The sequence below is a fragment of the Pinus tabuliformis genome, chromosome 6 (assembly GCF_031772625.1).
Source record: "Pinus tabuliformis cultivar Carrire ecotype Pingquan chromosome 6, CPIR1, whole genome shotgun sequence".
Lineage (NCBI taxonomy): Eukaryota > Viridiplantae > Streptophyta > Pinopsida > Pinales > Pinaceae > Pinus > Pinus tabuliformis.
In genome coordinates this window covers 200,606,874-200,622,568 of record NC_142292.1, presented here as the reverse complement: position 1 = coordinate 200,622,568, position 15,695 = coordinate 200,606,874, and the positions used below count along the sequence as shown (strand labels likewise).

At 40.9% G+C, this 15,695-nt stretch overlaps 1 protein-coding gene across 2 annotated transcripts in view; it reads right to left on the bottom strand.

Annotated features, from left to right (window-relative positions):
• Nucleotides 1-15,695, bottom strand: part of LOC149258150 (cytochrome C oxidase assembly factor) — a 178,963-nt gene that overhangs the window by 73,385 nt on the left and 89,883 nt on the right. For both annotated transcript variants that reach the window (XM_089370792.1, XM_089370795.1), the window contains exon 2: nucleotides 9,931-10,035. In XM_089370792.1, the coding sequence (XP_089226918.1) occupies nucleotides 9,931-10,035 (105 nt within the window). The remainder of the gene's footprint in view (nucleotides 1-9,930; nucleotides 10,036-15,695) is intronic.

The following is a 15,695-nucleotide window of genomic DNA, read 5'->3' as shown; positions in this document are numbered from 1 at the left end:
TTCTTTGAGACCACTTATAAAACATTCCAAGTAGAATTCATCTCCCAGACCTTCTGTGTGGATGGCCAACGTCTCAAAGGCTGCAATGTATTCTTTTATTGTGCCTGTCTGTCGGAGCTTAGTAAGACGACCCAAAAAATTAGAGTCTCTATCAAAGTGGTCACAAAGAGATTTTGAGAACACCTGCCAAGTTATTTTCCCGAGATAGCATTTCTGATGCCACTGCCACCATTGCCATCTCTCTTGGTCCAAGTAAAGGGCTCCCACACGTATTTTAGTTGGATCATCTCAGATATCATTTAGAAGGAAATATTGTTCCATTTGTGCTACCCATACTGTCGGATTAGAGCCATAAAATTTATACATGTCCAACTTGGGTGGCCGAGGGTGGGAATGTTGGTGATTTCCATGGAGGTGAATATGATGGCTAGATTCTCCTTCAAGGTCTTCATTAAGACCATGTGCCTCCGAATGCCACCCCGACATGCTCACTTGGAAAGTGTCCATGAATTTATGCATCTGGTCTGCTATGTTCTTGAAAGAAGCCAATTGTTTTTCAAGGCTCTCAATCTTCTCGTTTGCCATGGCTTGAGCTTTAGTTTCTACCATACACAAATCTTGGTCACTTGTTGTCACTTTGAAAAAATTTGGGACCGCCCGAAAATTGAAACTGACAAGTGAATGGTACCACTGCAATCAGCTTGTCGTCCTGATTCTTATGGGATAAGTCTCTTATAAGCGTCCCAGGAAGGCCTCAGACTTTTTACTCCAAATGGAGTTTTACTCCCTACTTATCAATACTGCAGTGGCCAATTTCCAGAAAACTTGATCCTACCCAATGTCCTGCGAGAATCACCCCAGGGTATAGGAGCCACAAGCCTCACTACGCAAATGGTCAGATCTGCCTGCAAAACCCCCAACTGCTGAATGTGAGTTGGACTGTGGTGGCGACAGAACCCCAACTACTAGATCTGAATGGTACTGTGGCAGTAGAACCTCAACTGGTGGATCTGATTGTTGTTGCGGCGACAGAACCCCAACTGCTAGATCTGATCTGGCAAATAAGATAATGGCGATCTTCAGAGAGTCGAGGGAACTATGGTCTCAAAGGAGTGTCAGGTGCTACAAATCGCAATATACATAAGGGTCCAACAATAGTACTCGGCCCAATCTTTCAGGGCACTAACTAAGGAGGATCAACCGTTCCCTTAGCCGTACTACCCGACTACCCTATCGTACGCGTGAGTAATCTCCCTGAGTGTTGTTCTCGGTGTACTGTAGTAGCAAGATGGTCGACGGTTTATCTAAGGCGAGGTTTCAGGTGAGCCTAGGGGGCTTCCGATATACCCAGAGGGTACGTGGAAGGCAGTCCGTGCGCGGTTCTGTCTAATGCGCTACTACTCGAAACAAGGGTTACAAGGGAATCCAACAAGCGTGACCACCTCTTGTATTTCCTGTGTGCATGCCTCCCCAAATCCGCAAGTTTATGCGCTCAACGACAGATCCCGTGGTTTAAAGACGTCGGAACACGTCTCTAGCCTAAAAAAAATTATGCCAAAAATGGAGATACCACTAGCCCTGGAAAGTGCTCTGATACCACTTGTTATGCTCTTGACCTGCGAGAAAATTCCAGAATACCAAATATGCGAAAAAATACAACCCAAAACACAGAACAAAATTAGAAAAATAGCAAATATTTTATAATTCGTAGGTGAAAGCAATGTTCACTTGCCTCTTCGAGGGGGCAAACTCCAACAAAGCAGAGCTCAATTACAGAATAAGACACGACATTCCTCAATGGGGAGTCTCTATCCTTTATATAGGATTCATACATACAATACCATGGGTCAGTACCATGGTTCTCTCAATACCATCATCTAACACCATGGCCCATTTGCAACTAACTGTGGCCCTTTCTTAAATGCGGGTCAACCACTTACAATTATTAATATGGGCTTTATTGACTCTTTAACTAACTATAACTATGATTCGACCCTATTACATAAATAAAGGGGTGAGGGTTGGACCCTAACAAATTTACTATTTTTTACTCTACCAAATTTAGTGCGCTTCTAAAATGAGCAGACCCTTCTGTCTCTAACTTCAATTAACAAACTATAGGGTCAACGTGGAATTTCGGCATCGCCTTTCCATACTCTAGATGTTGATAACAAGCTTCCCTAAGCTCCCCATTAATGGCTTGCTCATATGTGATTAGTTCCTTAGTGCTCTATTCAAAGGATCCCTTCCTCAATATTCACTACCTGGCTCTCTGAGACTGAGAACTCTCTATCATTTCAACATTAACGTAATCAATACCTCACCCCTTTGAGCGCGAATAAGAATCCAACCCCTCCAACATCATATCCCCCACTCCATCCCCCCCTGACACATCAACTTTGTCACCTGTACATTCATGCCCTGCTACTTATGTGCTATATTTTCCCAACAGTGTTGCTTTTCTTTTTCATTATTTTATCTCCTCTCCACCATTGAGCACACTCCTAATCCAATAAGAAACAGTGCCCCTTTATCATGGCTTGGCATTGGAAAAACTTATGTGGTATCTTGACTGTAAATACCTCTCAAAAGAAAACATTGATATCATTGTCCCATAAATCAAGGATAGGAGGAAAGTCATGGAATTCATAAGAAAAGACTATGGAATAAGAGGACCGTGCAACCCCTAGGAAGACCATCTATAAACTCATCGCACTTTGGTTGTTGACCTTAATATGGACGTAAAACAAATCGCGGCTAGTTGTGGCCCCAACCTTATGAAGGACAACCTTGAGATTTAGAACATTGTTTTGAGTTTCCTGAAACAAGATGTTGGAGTTGTTCAATGCCCAGTGAGGGTATTATGTTCCTCTGACACCCGCCTATCATTTGGAAGTTTGCAAGCTATACAACCATGAGGAGTTAATGGAGCTTAAGCTCCACATTATCATGGCAACAACAGCATATGAGTGTCCAAACTTGAGAGGCAACATGCCTCCCTGCATGCAGTAACTGATCATGGACTTTTAGGAGAATCTTATGAAGGACCACCTGGAGATTTAGATCATTGTTTTGAGTTTCCTGAACAAGATGTTGGAGTTGTTCAATGCCCAGTGAGCGTATTATGTTCCTTTGGCACCTATCTAGCATTTCGAAGTTTGCAAGCTATACAACCATGTGGAGTTAATGGAACTTAAGCTCCACATTATCATGGCAACAACAACATATGAGTTTCCAAACTTGAGAGGCAATATGGCTCCCCACATGCAGTAATGCGAAAATTCTATGACTGCAACAACTGATTTATTTTACCTACTTATTTCCCGATAAGTTATTTATGAAAATCCTTCAGTAAATATTAAAATAAATTCTGCTGCAGATATCACCTCATAATACAAAAACAAGCACATGCACAAGAATTAACACATTGACACAAATATTTTGGACAATCAGTCCCCGTAAAAACACAATGTGGGAAAACCGATGCAGCAAGGGAGGATTTTATTATTCAGCAAAACTTCAGTACAAGTAGGTGCCAAACTGGCTTACGCAACAGAGAGAAAATTCTTCAACACTTCCCTCAGTGCCAGCCTGGTTGACCTCTGCGTAGCTCCCAGACCCTCTGCATCAGCCCTTGCCTGTCTGCATCAGCACTGGGCCTCTCTGCGTCACCCATGCAGGCCCTCCAGTGACTGCGCAGTCTGCAGCTTCTGCATCTGCCTCTCCAACCTCTGCGTTGTTCCCCTGGTGTTGTTCCTGACTCTCGGTTCCGTACTTGTTGCTCTCCAGACCACTAGTTTGAATTTCTTAGCTAACCCGGCTCCAGAAATCGAATTGACAGGTCTCCTTTAGTGTGTTCTCCAACCGACCCTCAAGCCTCTTCTTATACTTTTCCTGTTGGACCTTCAACGGCAGAGATTAAATCTCTAATCAACGGCTAAGATTAGATTTGGCTTGATCCATGACTTTTGGAACCTTCTAACCTTGTTTTATATTAATACCCATTAAGATTTTATTTTTCCTAAGTTTAGACTTAGGAACTCCATTAAAAATATTAATTGTTTTAATATCTCCCAAACCAATTAGAATCTACCCAAACCATTTCTGGGTCTTGGAGATCTCATGTGCTTTAGCCTCTCCACCAATTTTCATGGCTAGAGCACATTCGATGCTACCCCAAATCAACACTCCCTCTTAGCGAGGACTGTGCTCTAGTAATACTCCACACTGAGCACTACTCTGATCATACAGCATCGGTACCTATGCTGATGCTAAGCCTCCCTGCCTAACATCTTTTGCACTGCTGCATCATGTACTATTGCCCATGGCTTTATCACTGCCACTACTACATCTGTACTGCAGCTCCCTCTGCCACTACTACATCTGTACTGCAGCTCCCTCTGCATCTGTGCTACTGTTGGTCCATCTTCCCAACACTGCAACTCCCTCTGCATCCGTGTTGTTGCTGGTCCTTCTTTCCAACACTGCATCTGCACTGCAAACTCCTTCTCATCATGTTGCATCGTGCTACTGCTGACTACTACTGCACTGCAACATCGTACCCATTTCTGCTACTGAAATGGATTATTTATCATCCCCATCTTCTCCCTGAAATAATCAAACTTGGTTCTTCTAAGAGCCTTGGTAAGGATGTTTGCCACCTGTTCTCCTGTAGGAGTGTAGCTCAACTGTACAGCTCCTCGTTGGACACAGTCTCTAACAAAGTGACACCGGATATCAATATGCTTTGACTGATTGTGAAACACTAGATTCTCAGAGCACTTGATGCAACTCTGATTATCACACATGATCCTGGTCGCCTCCATCTTTCTTCAGAATAGGTTCACAAGCAGTTTTCTAAGCCATATGGCCTCGCACGAAGTTGTGCTTGAGGCCATATATTCTGCCTCAGCTGAGCTTAGAGCCACAGATTTTTGTTTCCTATTGCACCAGGAGGTCATTCTTGATCCAATGTTGAAACAGTACCTAGAGGTACTTTTCCGATCCACTGAACTTCCTACCCAATCTACATCAGTGAACTCACTCAATCTGATATCCTTACCCCTGGTGTACAAGAGTCCATAATCAATTGTTCCCTGTAAATGCCTGAGAACATGTTTCGATGTTGCCCAATGCGCCTTCTTCAGCTCCACCATGAACTGACTAAGGGTGTTGACAGCGTAGCAAATGTCTGGCCTGGTATTGACCAGATATATCAGGGACCCTATGAGTTGCTTGTATAAGGTGGGATCAACATCTTTGTCTTCTGATGCATCAATCTTCTTCCAGTTGGTTATCATTGGAGTAGCCATGGGTCTACAGTCCTCCATCCTGAATCTCTTCAGGATTTCTGTAGCATATCTCCCTTGCCCAAGGAAGATCTCCCCCTTTTGCTGCCAAACTTCCAACCCCAAGAAATAATGCATTCATCCCAAATCCTTCATGTCGAACTCCGTGGCTAGATTCTTCTTGCAGTCCCCTATGAGCCTGGATGATCCTGTCAGGAAGAGATCATCCACATATAATACTAAGATTAGAGGCTCATTCTCTACAACCAGATAGTAGAGATTTGGATCTGCGTCACTCTTGACAAATCCCATTTTCTGCAAGTAGCCATCGATTTGCCCATACCACGCTCTAGGTGCCTGTTTCAGCCCATACAAGGCTTTCTTCAATCTGCATACATGAGACTTCTTCTCATGTGTCTCAAAGCCCTCTGGTTGTTCAATGTATACCTCTTCTTCTATCACACCGTTCAGAAATGTCGTTTTGACATCCATCTGATGAATCTCCCACCCCATCTGTGCTGCAAGAGATATCACGGTTCTAATAGATGTATACCTGGCTATCGGGGCAAAGGTCTCTTCGTAGTCAATTCCTTCCTTCTGAGCATACCCCTTAGCCACAAACCTGGCTTTGTATTTCTCAACATTGTCGTCTACAGCGTATTTAATCTTGTAGATCCATCTCGAACCTACCACTAATCTATCTTGAGGCCTTGGCACTACCTCCCAGACATCGTTCACCATTATGGAGTTGTACTCCTCTACCATTGCATCCAGCCAAACCTGACGTTGAGCTGCCTCCTGAAAACTGGCAGGTTCCCCATCCTAAGCTATTAATGCCTGATATCTATCTGGCTATTTTCGCTCCCTCTTATTGTTCCTTGGCGCACCGATGAAGTCCTCTGCATCTCGCAGAATCTAACAAAGTTCCCTGCTTGTTCTTCCTCTGCCAACAGGTGCTTCTGTAAGCTCCTCCTCATCCTGTGATTCTTCCTGATCCAAGGAAGAATTATTTTCTTCCATTGATTGAAGAGGTTTGACCAACAATTCCTCTTTTGACTACTCCTTGGAAGGCATTTCTCAAGATTTTCTGAAAGCCCTGTCTTCCATGAACTTCACATCTCGTCGAACTACTACCTTCCTGCTCCCTAGAAGATAGATTCTGTATGCCTTAGCGTTCTCGCTATATCCCACTAGATATCCTTTCTCTGCAGTTTGATCTAGCTTCTTCCTCTTTTCCTCGGGTATGCGGCAATATGCTAAGCTCCCAAATATCCTGAAATGACTGACTTCAGGCGTCTTCCCTGTGAAGACTTTCTCTGGAGTAATCTTGCCCAATGCCCGATGAGGAGTTCTATTCTGAACATAGACTGTTGTGTTGCATGCTTCTGCCCACAGGAATTTTGGCATATCCTGATCATACATCATGGCCCTAGCTGCTTCTACAATAGTCCTGTTCTTTCTTTCTGCTACTCCATTTTGCTCCAGATTGTACGGAGTTGTCCACTCTCTTTGATGCCCTCCTTAGCACAAAAATCAGTGAAGTCCTTATCGACATACTCTCCACCATTATCTGAGCACAAAACTTTTATTTTCTTCCCAGTCAGATTCTCCACTAGAGCCTTGAACTCTTTGAATCGACAGAAAACCTCGTCCTTGGTTTTCAGAAAATAAATCCAAGTTTTCCTTGAGTGGTCATCAATGAAGGTAAGGAAGTACTCGACACCACTAAGAGCTTTAGTGGACATAGGTCTGCAGATATCTGAGTGTATCAATCCTAGTACACTCTTGGCCCTGTTTTTACTTCTAGGAAATGTTGCCTTGGCATACTTTCCTAGAGCACATCCTCTGCATACATCATCTCGTTCCGTACTAAGATCCGGAACTCCTGTTACAGTGCTCTTGAGAATTCTCAGAGCCCCATGGCACAAATGTCCCATTCTTCTATGCCATAGTTTGGTCAAATCCTTGTCTCCATGAGTGCCTATTAGTGCCATTGGTGATTCTAGTTGTAGTCTGTACACCCTGTTATTTTTTATCCCGATCTGCACTTTCTTTTTCCAGCTCGGGTGTTTGACGTATACTTTCTCCTTGATGAAGAAAACATCATAGCCTTTGCCTTGAAGTTGCGACACGGAAAGTAAGTTCATCCCCAATCCTGGTACATGCAGCACATTGGTAGCACGAAACCGCTCTCCCATTTCTATTTGAAAAACTATGGTACCCCTCCCTACTGGAGTACATTTTGCCTTGTTCCCCATGGTGATCTGAAAGTTCATCTTCTCCTCCTGATAATCTGAGAAACATTCCCGGATTCCTGTCATATGCCAAGAGGCCCCACTATCTATATATCATACCTCTGATGATGTAGAGCTAGTCACACACGCCACTTCTTCTTCCAGCCTGGAAGCCAACATAGAGAAATCAAAATCACTTTCTCTTGTGCAATTTTCTGAAAATCTGTGTGAGTCTCCTGACGTAGATGCCTCTGCATCATGGTCTCGACCCATAATTGATTTTCCCTTCCCATCTCTGATTACTTGCTCCGATACCATGTGAAAATTCTATCACTGCAACAACTAATTTATTTTACCTACTTATTTCTCGATAAGTTATTTATGAAAATCCTTCAGTAAACATTAAAATAAATTCTACTGCAGATATCACCTCATAATATAGAAACAAACACATGCACAAGAATTAACACATTGACACAAATATTTTGGACAATCAGTCCTCGGAAAAACCCAATGTGGGAAAACCGGTGCAGCAAGGGAGGATTTTATTATTCAGCAATTCTTCAGTACAACTGGGTGCCAAACTGGCTTACCCAACAGAGAGAAAATTCTTCATCACTTCCCTCAGTCTCAGCATCAGCCTGGTTGACCTCTGTGTAGCTCCTAGACCCTCTGCGTCAACCACTACCTCTTTGTGCTAGCACTGGGCCTCTCTGCGTCACCCACGCAGGCCCTCCAGTGACTACACAGTCTGCAGCCTCTACATCTGCCTGAGAGGCTCTGCGTCTGCCTCTCCAACCTCTGCGTTGTTCCCCTGGTGCTGTTCCCAACTCTCTATTATGTACTCGCTGCCTTCTGCTACTCTCCAGACCACTAGTTCAAATTTCTCAGCTAACCCCACTCCAGAAATAAAACTGACTGGTCTCCCTCAGTGTGTTCTCCAGCCGACCCTTAAGCCTCTTCTTATACTTTTCATGTTAGCCCTTCAATGGCCGAAATTAAATCTCTAATCAACGGCTAAGATTAGATTTGGCTTGATCCATGACTTTTGGAACCTTCTAACCCCGTTTTATATTAATACCCATTAATATTTTATTTTTTTTATGTTTAGACTTAGGAACTCCATTAAAAATATTAATTATTTTAATATCTCCCAAATCAATTAGAATTTACCCAAACCATTTCTGGGTCTTGGAGATCTCATGTGCTTTAGCCTCTCCACCAATTTTCATGGCTAGAGCATATCCGATGCTACCCCAAATTAACAAGTAACTGATCATGGACTTTCAGGAGTATACAGAGTACCAGAACATGAGCTTTATCCACAACCAACCCACCTAATAACCCCATTTAATGCAGTTTTCTTGTCTCTTTTTTCACTGCATGTATCATCTCTTGGAGCCAAGATAATATATATAATATCTTCCCTGTCAAGTTACCTTCTCAATTGGATTGGTTCATTTTAAAAGTTTAATTATGTTACGTCTGACGCCAGCCAGTAGTGCAACCAGTTATCGGGACAAAGGTTTCTACTTTGATTTTGGTTTGTTGCATGGTATCAGTACACAGGAGTTCCACCTTGATTTTGGTTTGTTGTCAATATGAACCAATCAAGGAAATATTGGATCCCCCAATGAATCCTGAAGGGTGTAAATTTTGCATCTATATTCTAATTTCATTATGAATATAATATAAACATCTCTTTTCTCTACCCAAAAAACATAAGTTAAATCTTACAATTTTTTGACTCTTATTTTGTACTCCTGCTCAGTGTTGTTTGTGGCACCTGTTCAGCAACTTTTGTTTGCATTTGTTGTAGTGAATTGTATGATACCTTTCATGGTGTTGGATATGCCTATCACCATTCAATTGATCATTCGTTGAGTAAAATTAATTCATGTTTTTAAACACTGTCACCATTTGTCTATTATTTGTCAGAGTTATCACATTTCAGGCTTGGTCACATCCTAACACTTAGAAGAATTGTGCTTCCTACTCTAGTACCAACGTTGGATTTTATACAAGGAGGAAGAAAAATATTCCAAAAAAAGAGTGCATGGAAGAAAACCTTCATTAAAAACTAGAAAAATGTTAAAATGGCTTCACATACTTTTGTGAGGATGATGGTTTCCTTGTATGTAACCATAGTGCCATTATTACATTAATCTTCTCTGTCAAGTTACGCATACATTGACAATATCTACACCTTGCATCTATATCTAAGACGACCAATACCAAATGCAAAGCTTCAAAATTGCACTATAAAATAAAATAAATATTATGTATCCTAACAAATTTTCAAAATAAGAGAAAATCAATCCTAATCTTGCTACATCGTATATGATGGAAAAGCACTCTTGCGGTCAATTATATTTGGGATTTGATTGGAATAGGCCATAAGAGAGAACCTGTCCTCGCTTGCAATTGAAATATGTTTCCCTCAGGCCTGCACACTCACTTGGTATCGATGGACCCTTTTCCCCTGCACAGTCTCTATATGAGCGCTTCTCCTCCTGTATCAAAACATCAATTATTTAGAAGCCCCAGCACTATTGACTAAACAAATAAAGTACCAAGCAGAAATAAATAACTGCTTATAAATTTGGAACAGTATTCAGGACTATGAATGAAAGAATCAGAGAGAATGCTCAATTACATAAATGACTCGGACCAATGCATAGTATTTTGCTTTCAAGAAGACCACATCATGTGGTTCCTTTAACTCCATAAGATGAGGCCCTATACAAAGATACCTGAAATGTTTTAGACAATTTCAATATCCAAATTATATGCCTCCTAAAAATTTCATTATTCTCAAAGCCTCTCACAAAACTTGATTTGGATCTGTAAGTAGGCCTTGACATGCATTTTTGTAATGATGGTGTGCATTTCTTGGAAATGTCAAAAACAATGTCTGAGGGCATTTTTGCAAGCAAACTGTGCGCATTTGGAGCAGAATCAAGGAATCTAAGACTCAGGTTTTGTGCCCACCATGGCTGAGTACTGACCTTTACAGACCATTTCCTTATATCATCCACAAAGAAGACATAGCATGTATTTTTGTAAAGGCCTTCAAACCTTTTGGACATTTTGTAAAAGCAAGGGTTAGATAACAGAGATGCATGAGTTTTTTGAAAGTTTATACCGAAGAAAAAAAAAAAAAAATTGATAGAATGGATAGAAAAATTGCAGCATGTTTTTTAATGAAAGGGAGTTGAAAACCCTTATAAACCGAATATTGCCTGAGAAAGATTGAAAGGCCATGCATCCAAATGGTGGGAATGGTTGAAAATGGATAGAAAAGAAAAAAACAAAGGTCAAGAGATCCAGCAATGGGAAAAAATAGTCACCAAGTTCAGAGCTAATTTGTAACTTATGACTATGCTTTGAATATGCTTATAAAATTAGAGGAATTAAAGCATAATAATAGATGTTTAGGGAATTATAATGAAGAATTCTAAAAGTGGCCATAAGAGTTGGTATTACACGAGAGAGTGAAGAAGAAATTATAAAATTTGTGAATGGTTTGAAACTGTCCATTAGAAAGAGCATTTGTATCAAGGAGATGCCTCATTACAAGAGATTTGGCGTTTAGCCTTGAGGAATGAAGAGTGTTGATGATAGTAGTAGCATCAAACAGGTACTTCCGCACAAATCAAGTGCCTACTGCCTAGACACGTGGAAGTTGTCCAAAGGACCTTTAACCTTAGCAAATTACTTAAATTAAAGGAATTATTAAAGTAACTTTCTTTTATAAGAAAAAATTAGTTAATCTAATGAAATGCAAAGTCATTTGCATTAGTGAATTAGATGAATCTCGACCATTGTGATCTCTCGTGAAGTTGAGATCTAATCTCAATTGTCGATCACTTTGGAGATTAGGGTTGTGGATTTGGTCAATAACTCAAACTTATAAAAGGAAGGTTCGACCAAGCGAAAAGATACATCAAATGAGCACAAGAGAGTGAGATAGTGAGATCTCAGTGATTGGATGGAGAAGGAAATTCATCTAAATGGAAAATGGGCAAAGTCTGAGGAAGAAGAAGAATGGGCAGCAAGGGAGAAGGATCCAGCAACTAGCAAAATCGAAGGGCAAGTTTTGAGTGTTTGGTTAGCTTGAAAATTTCCAGGCTTTTGTTGTTTGTATTTTCCCTCAAAGGGCCATTTTCCCAGTAAGGGAGCCCTTATATGCTAAAGATAATTTAATAATAAAATAACAGGTTTGAAGGAAAAAAATTACTTGTGTGCATGTATATGAGATGGGTGTCATTCTGCTTCCGTTGTTTATCTTTTATTTACCTATTAAAAATTCCAACAGTGCTTTTATTTAGTAGATCTGTAGTTAATAAATTTACAGCAAGGTATTTACTAAAGAAAAAATTTCCAGTAGATGGGGTTAGTAAAATTAACATGGTATCCAAGCATGCATTCTAATAGGGAGGCCAATTTATTGGTTTTGCACAAATTAACTAGCAGCAATTTGATGAAGGTCAATCTTTGGAGGGAACGAGCGAGACTGTACTAGTCCAGGGTTTGGTAGGAACTAGGAAGTAAATTTTCATGGGTGATTTAAAGGACCAAAACACATATCCACAGAGATTTGCAGTAGATGTATCAAATCTGCAAGGATATCTTCACAAAGCTATAAACCAAGCAGTTTTTTATTCTTGTTGGTGCTAGAATGACTTAGCATAAGACAGATTTTATCAGATATAGCAATGGCAACAGCTAGTCTCAAATTTAAAGACCGGTTTAATGGAGCATCTAACTTTCTGTCCTAGAAGGCGAGCATGACCTTTGGGACATTACAGAAAATGTTGTTCCTATATCTACAGATGTGGGACTCAAGAAGGAACATGGAAAGAAGGACATAAGAGCCCAGAGAGTGATCATGGATGTGTATAAATGTTGTTTATACTAAGAAGGGGGGCGAATCAATATAAATCTACTTTGATTACGAATTAAACTTTAACGTCTTCTTTTAATAGAAATGCTTAATAAATCATCAACAATACCATGCATGAAATCAATAGATCAAGAACCATAAGACAAATCACATGGGTAGCACATAAGACAGGATTTTTTAAGGTGTAAACCCATGAAGAGAGAAAACCACCATTCTTCTTCTTCTTCTCTTCTTTAATCTTTACATCTGTTCATTGGCACCAACCGGTAGAAAGCACCCACTCCCTTTGCTGGCACCCACCAGCAAGAAGCACCCATTCCTTTTGCACTGCACCCACCAGCAGGGAGCACCCACTCCCTTCATTGTTTCACTAGCAACCACCAACAAGAAGCACTTACTCTCTTAGATCAGTTTGTTGGCTCCAACCAGCTGGAGGCACCAAGCCCCAAAATCAATGTGGACCTCCCTTTCATCCATTTTCAAACTGGATCCACTGCCTTTAGTACAAACTCCAAAAATCAACCATCAATTTCTCTCTGCTCAACCACACATTAGCAATACACGACAATAGATATCCTAGCTCAACAATCATAAACATTCATCAGCATACTGGTTACAATACATCTCTGCTATACAAACCCTAAGCAAAAATCTTCTTTGATCAAAAATCTTCTTGGAGCTCTGGGCATCAACAACATATTATCAGCATCCTATTCAACATCATACTCAGCAGATCAACAATTTATGAGTCAACAATAGTATACTGCAGCAATGAACAAATCAACCAGCAAGTACTTTACAGCCTCGGAATTCGGAAATACTTCTCCAAGTTAATCCATATGATGTCTCTGTCAACAGGTAGCAGCAGACATCAAATTATAATTATGTCCTTAGAGGTTCACCGTTCAACACACCAAGCATTATACAATAGCAAGGGCCAAGAAAGACTATAGAAGATCTATAGCAACCTTTGTAACATTGAGAGTCTTTTATAACAGCCCTGATCTCATTCCAAACATCATGCAATAGTAAAAACAAACATAGTGTAGCTTCTAAATATCAATTATGAGCATACAACAGCATAAGCAGATAGTATACCTAATGCAAACTTCTGTTTCCGCTTCAGGAACAATGACTTAACTGATCTTAGCTTCAAAATACAGATATGACATACAAGTTTTGGACCTTAGAGCGATTTCACCTTACCCAGTACGAGATTACAAACCATTGTATCAGTGTGAATCGACTTCATCAATCATAACATAGGAAAGCCTATATGATCCACATACTTCGTTCTACCCACACTCCGAACAGGAACTTTCACAGTCTACTTACCAAGCAAAGCTTTGATAGCATATTCATTGCACTAGATCACCTCTCACTCTGAATCATGCATAGCACTAGATTTACAAACTGATATGCGTGCCAGGGATAATCAATACATAGCCTCAGACTTTAAACCCATGTCATAATTTGGCACATTTGATCAAACCAGAAGCCACAATTAGAACGAAGATCATGCGATTTTGCCAACACAACTCTAGCTCCAAGAACAGAAATACGCTCAACCTTTGCACACTAGAACAATCACCAGATCAATTAAACACCTTCGCGCACTAGAACAGTCATCAGATCAATTAAACACCTTCGCGCACTAGAACAATCACCAAATCAATTAAACACCTTTGCGCACCAAAACAATCATCAAATCAATTAAACACGTGCAAATAGGACTTGCTTCAATGCCAGAACAGAATCGCATTTAAATACACCTTCATCGCACATGTGCTAGAACATAAACCATTCAAACCACTCATTGTGTTATGCACTTGATCATTCCAAATCAAAGAGAACTGGATACGCCCTCATCACACTAGGAATATGTAACCATCATGTGTTACCCACCATTTTGTGGGTGATATCCCTTGCAGAAAAAAATTCTCCAAGATGGTCCTCAGCCGACAGCGCCTTGCAGCCACTAGCTAGTTCATTGTGCCTTTTCTCCACCACCTGAGCCAACCATGTGGTCCCTCGCCCATCTGCTATGATCGTATGTTTGAAGGTGGGCCTCCCGAACCTAAAGGTATGTCTTGTCATTTGGTAATTGAGTATTGTAGTTTGCTTATCATGGACACTTCTGGGCATGGATTAATGGGGGTATTCGACAGAAAGAATGGGTTAGGTCTATGCCCTTGTCCCCTAGACCCCTTTTGGATATTAACCTTGCATTCTAGTCCCGTGGGATCTCTTTTACTGACCATTTGGCTTTAGGGATGGTATTTCACGGGAAAACCCGATTTTGGTTGTGTGGTCTCACTCCCTTATCCGCTTATATTACCCCCTTTCCACTCATTATTACCCCATTCATCATCTCTCCCACCTGGGTCGACATTCTCCATTGGGTCCACAAAAGGTTAGCTTGCCCTTCCCTTGCCCACACCTTGGGTCATGGCCTGGAAAGATGCCCGGAGGTTGATGCAGCTAAAAAGAAAGATAAAAGCATATTTGGCCACATTCAACAGGGAAATGTACCACAAAATGCAAAAGATGGTCGAGACAAACACATTTAGCACGTGGGCAAAAGGCAATACATGAGCTCTACCCCATCATCATGGCCATCACCCTGGTTCCTACAGGTTCTATGAACCTCCTTCATCATATAGGAACCCATGATTGTCCCAACCCCTGGTGGGCAATGAACTGCCCTACCTTAAAAGGGGGTATTCACTGCTATATCTTATACATCATGCTCTTACCCCTTGAGCCCCGAGCAGTTAATCAAATAAAATCATAAAAAGGCAAAAGGCATATAAAGAAGGGTGGAAAAATCAAAGTCGAGGCACCTCATGTACCATGATTGCTCCCTTCTTAACATTATAAACCCAAGTGTGGGCTTCCCTTTTTATTAGCTACCCTTGTACCCCAGCATGTGGCCAAGGGCTACCCCTTCTCATCCCCTACTTCATTCACCTATCTGTCACATGCCACCACCTAAGTTGCACGAAACGGGGAAACGGGTACGAGTTTCCGAAACGGGAAGCGATACGAAACGCAACCTCCCCAAATTTTGGAAACGGGGAAATGCGAATATATATATATATATATATATATGTGTGTGTGTGCAATCATAAAGCATAAATGATACATTATAATTTATTACACTTAAACATTAAGATTTAATTTACATCACATTTACTCATGAATGATCACATAATGAAAATAAAAATATCGGAATATCCAAAAGCAACCTTTATTATATATCCAAAT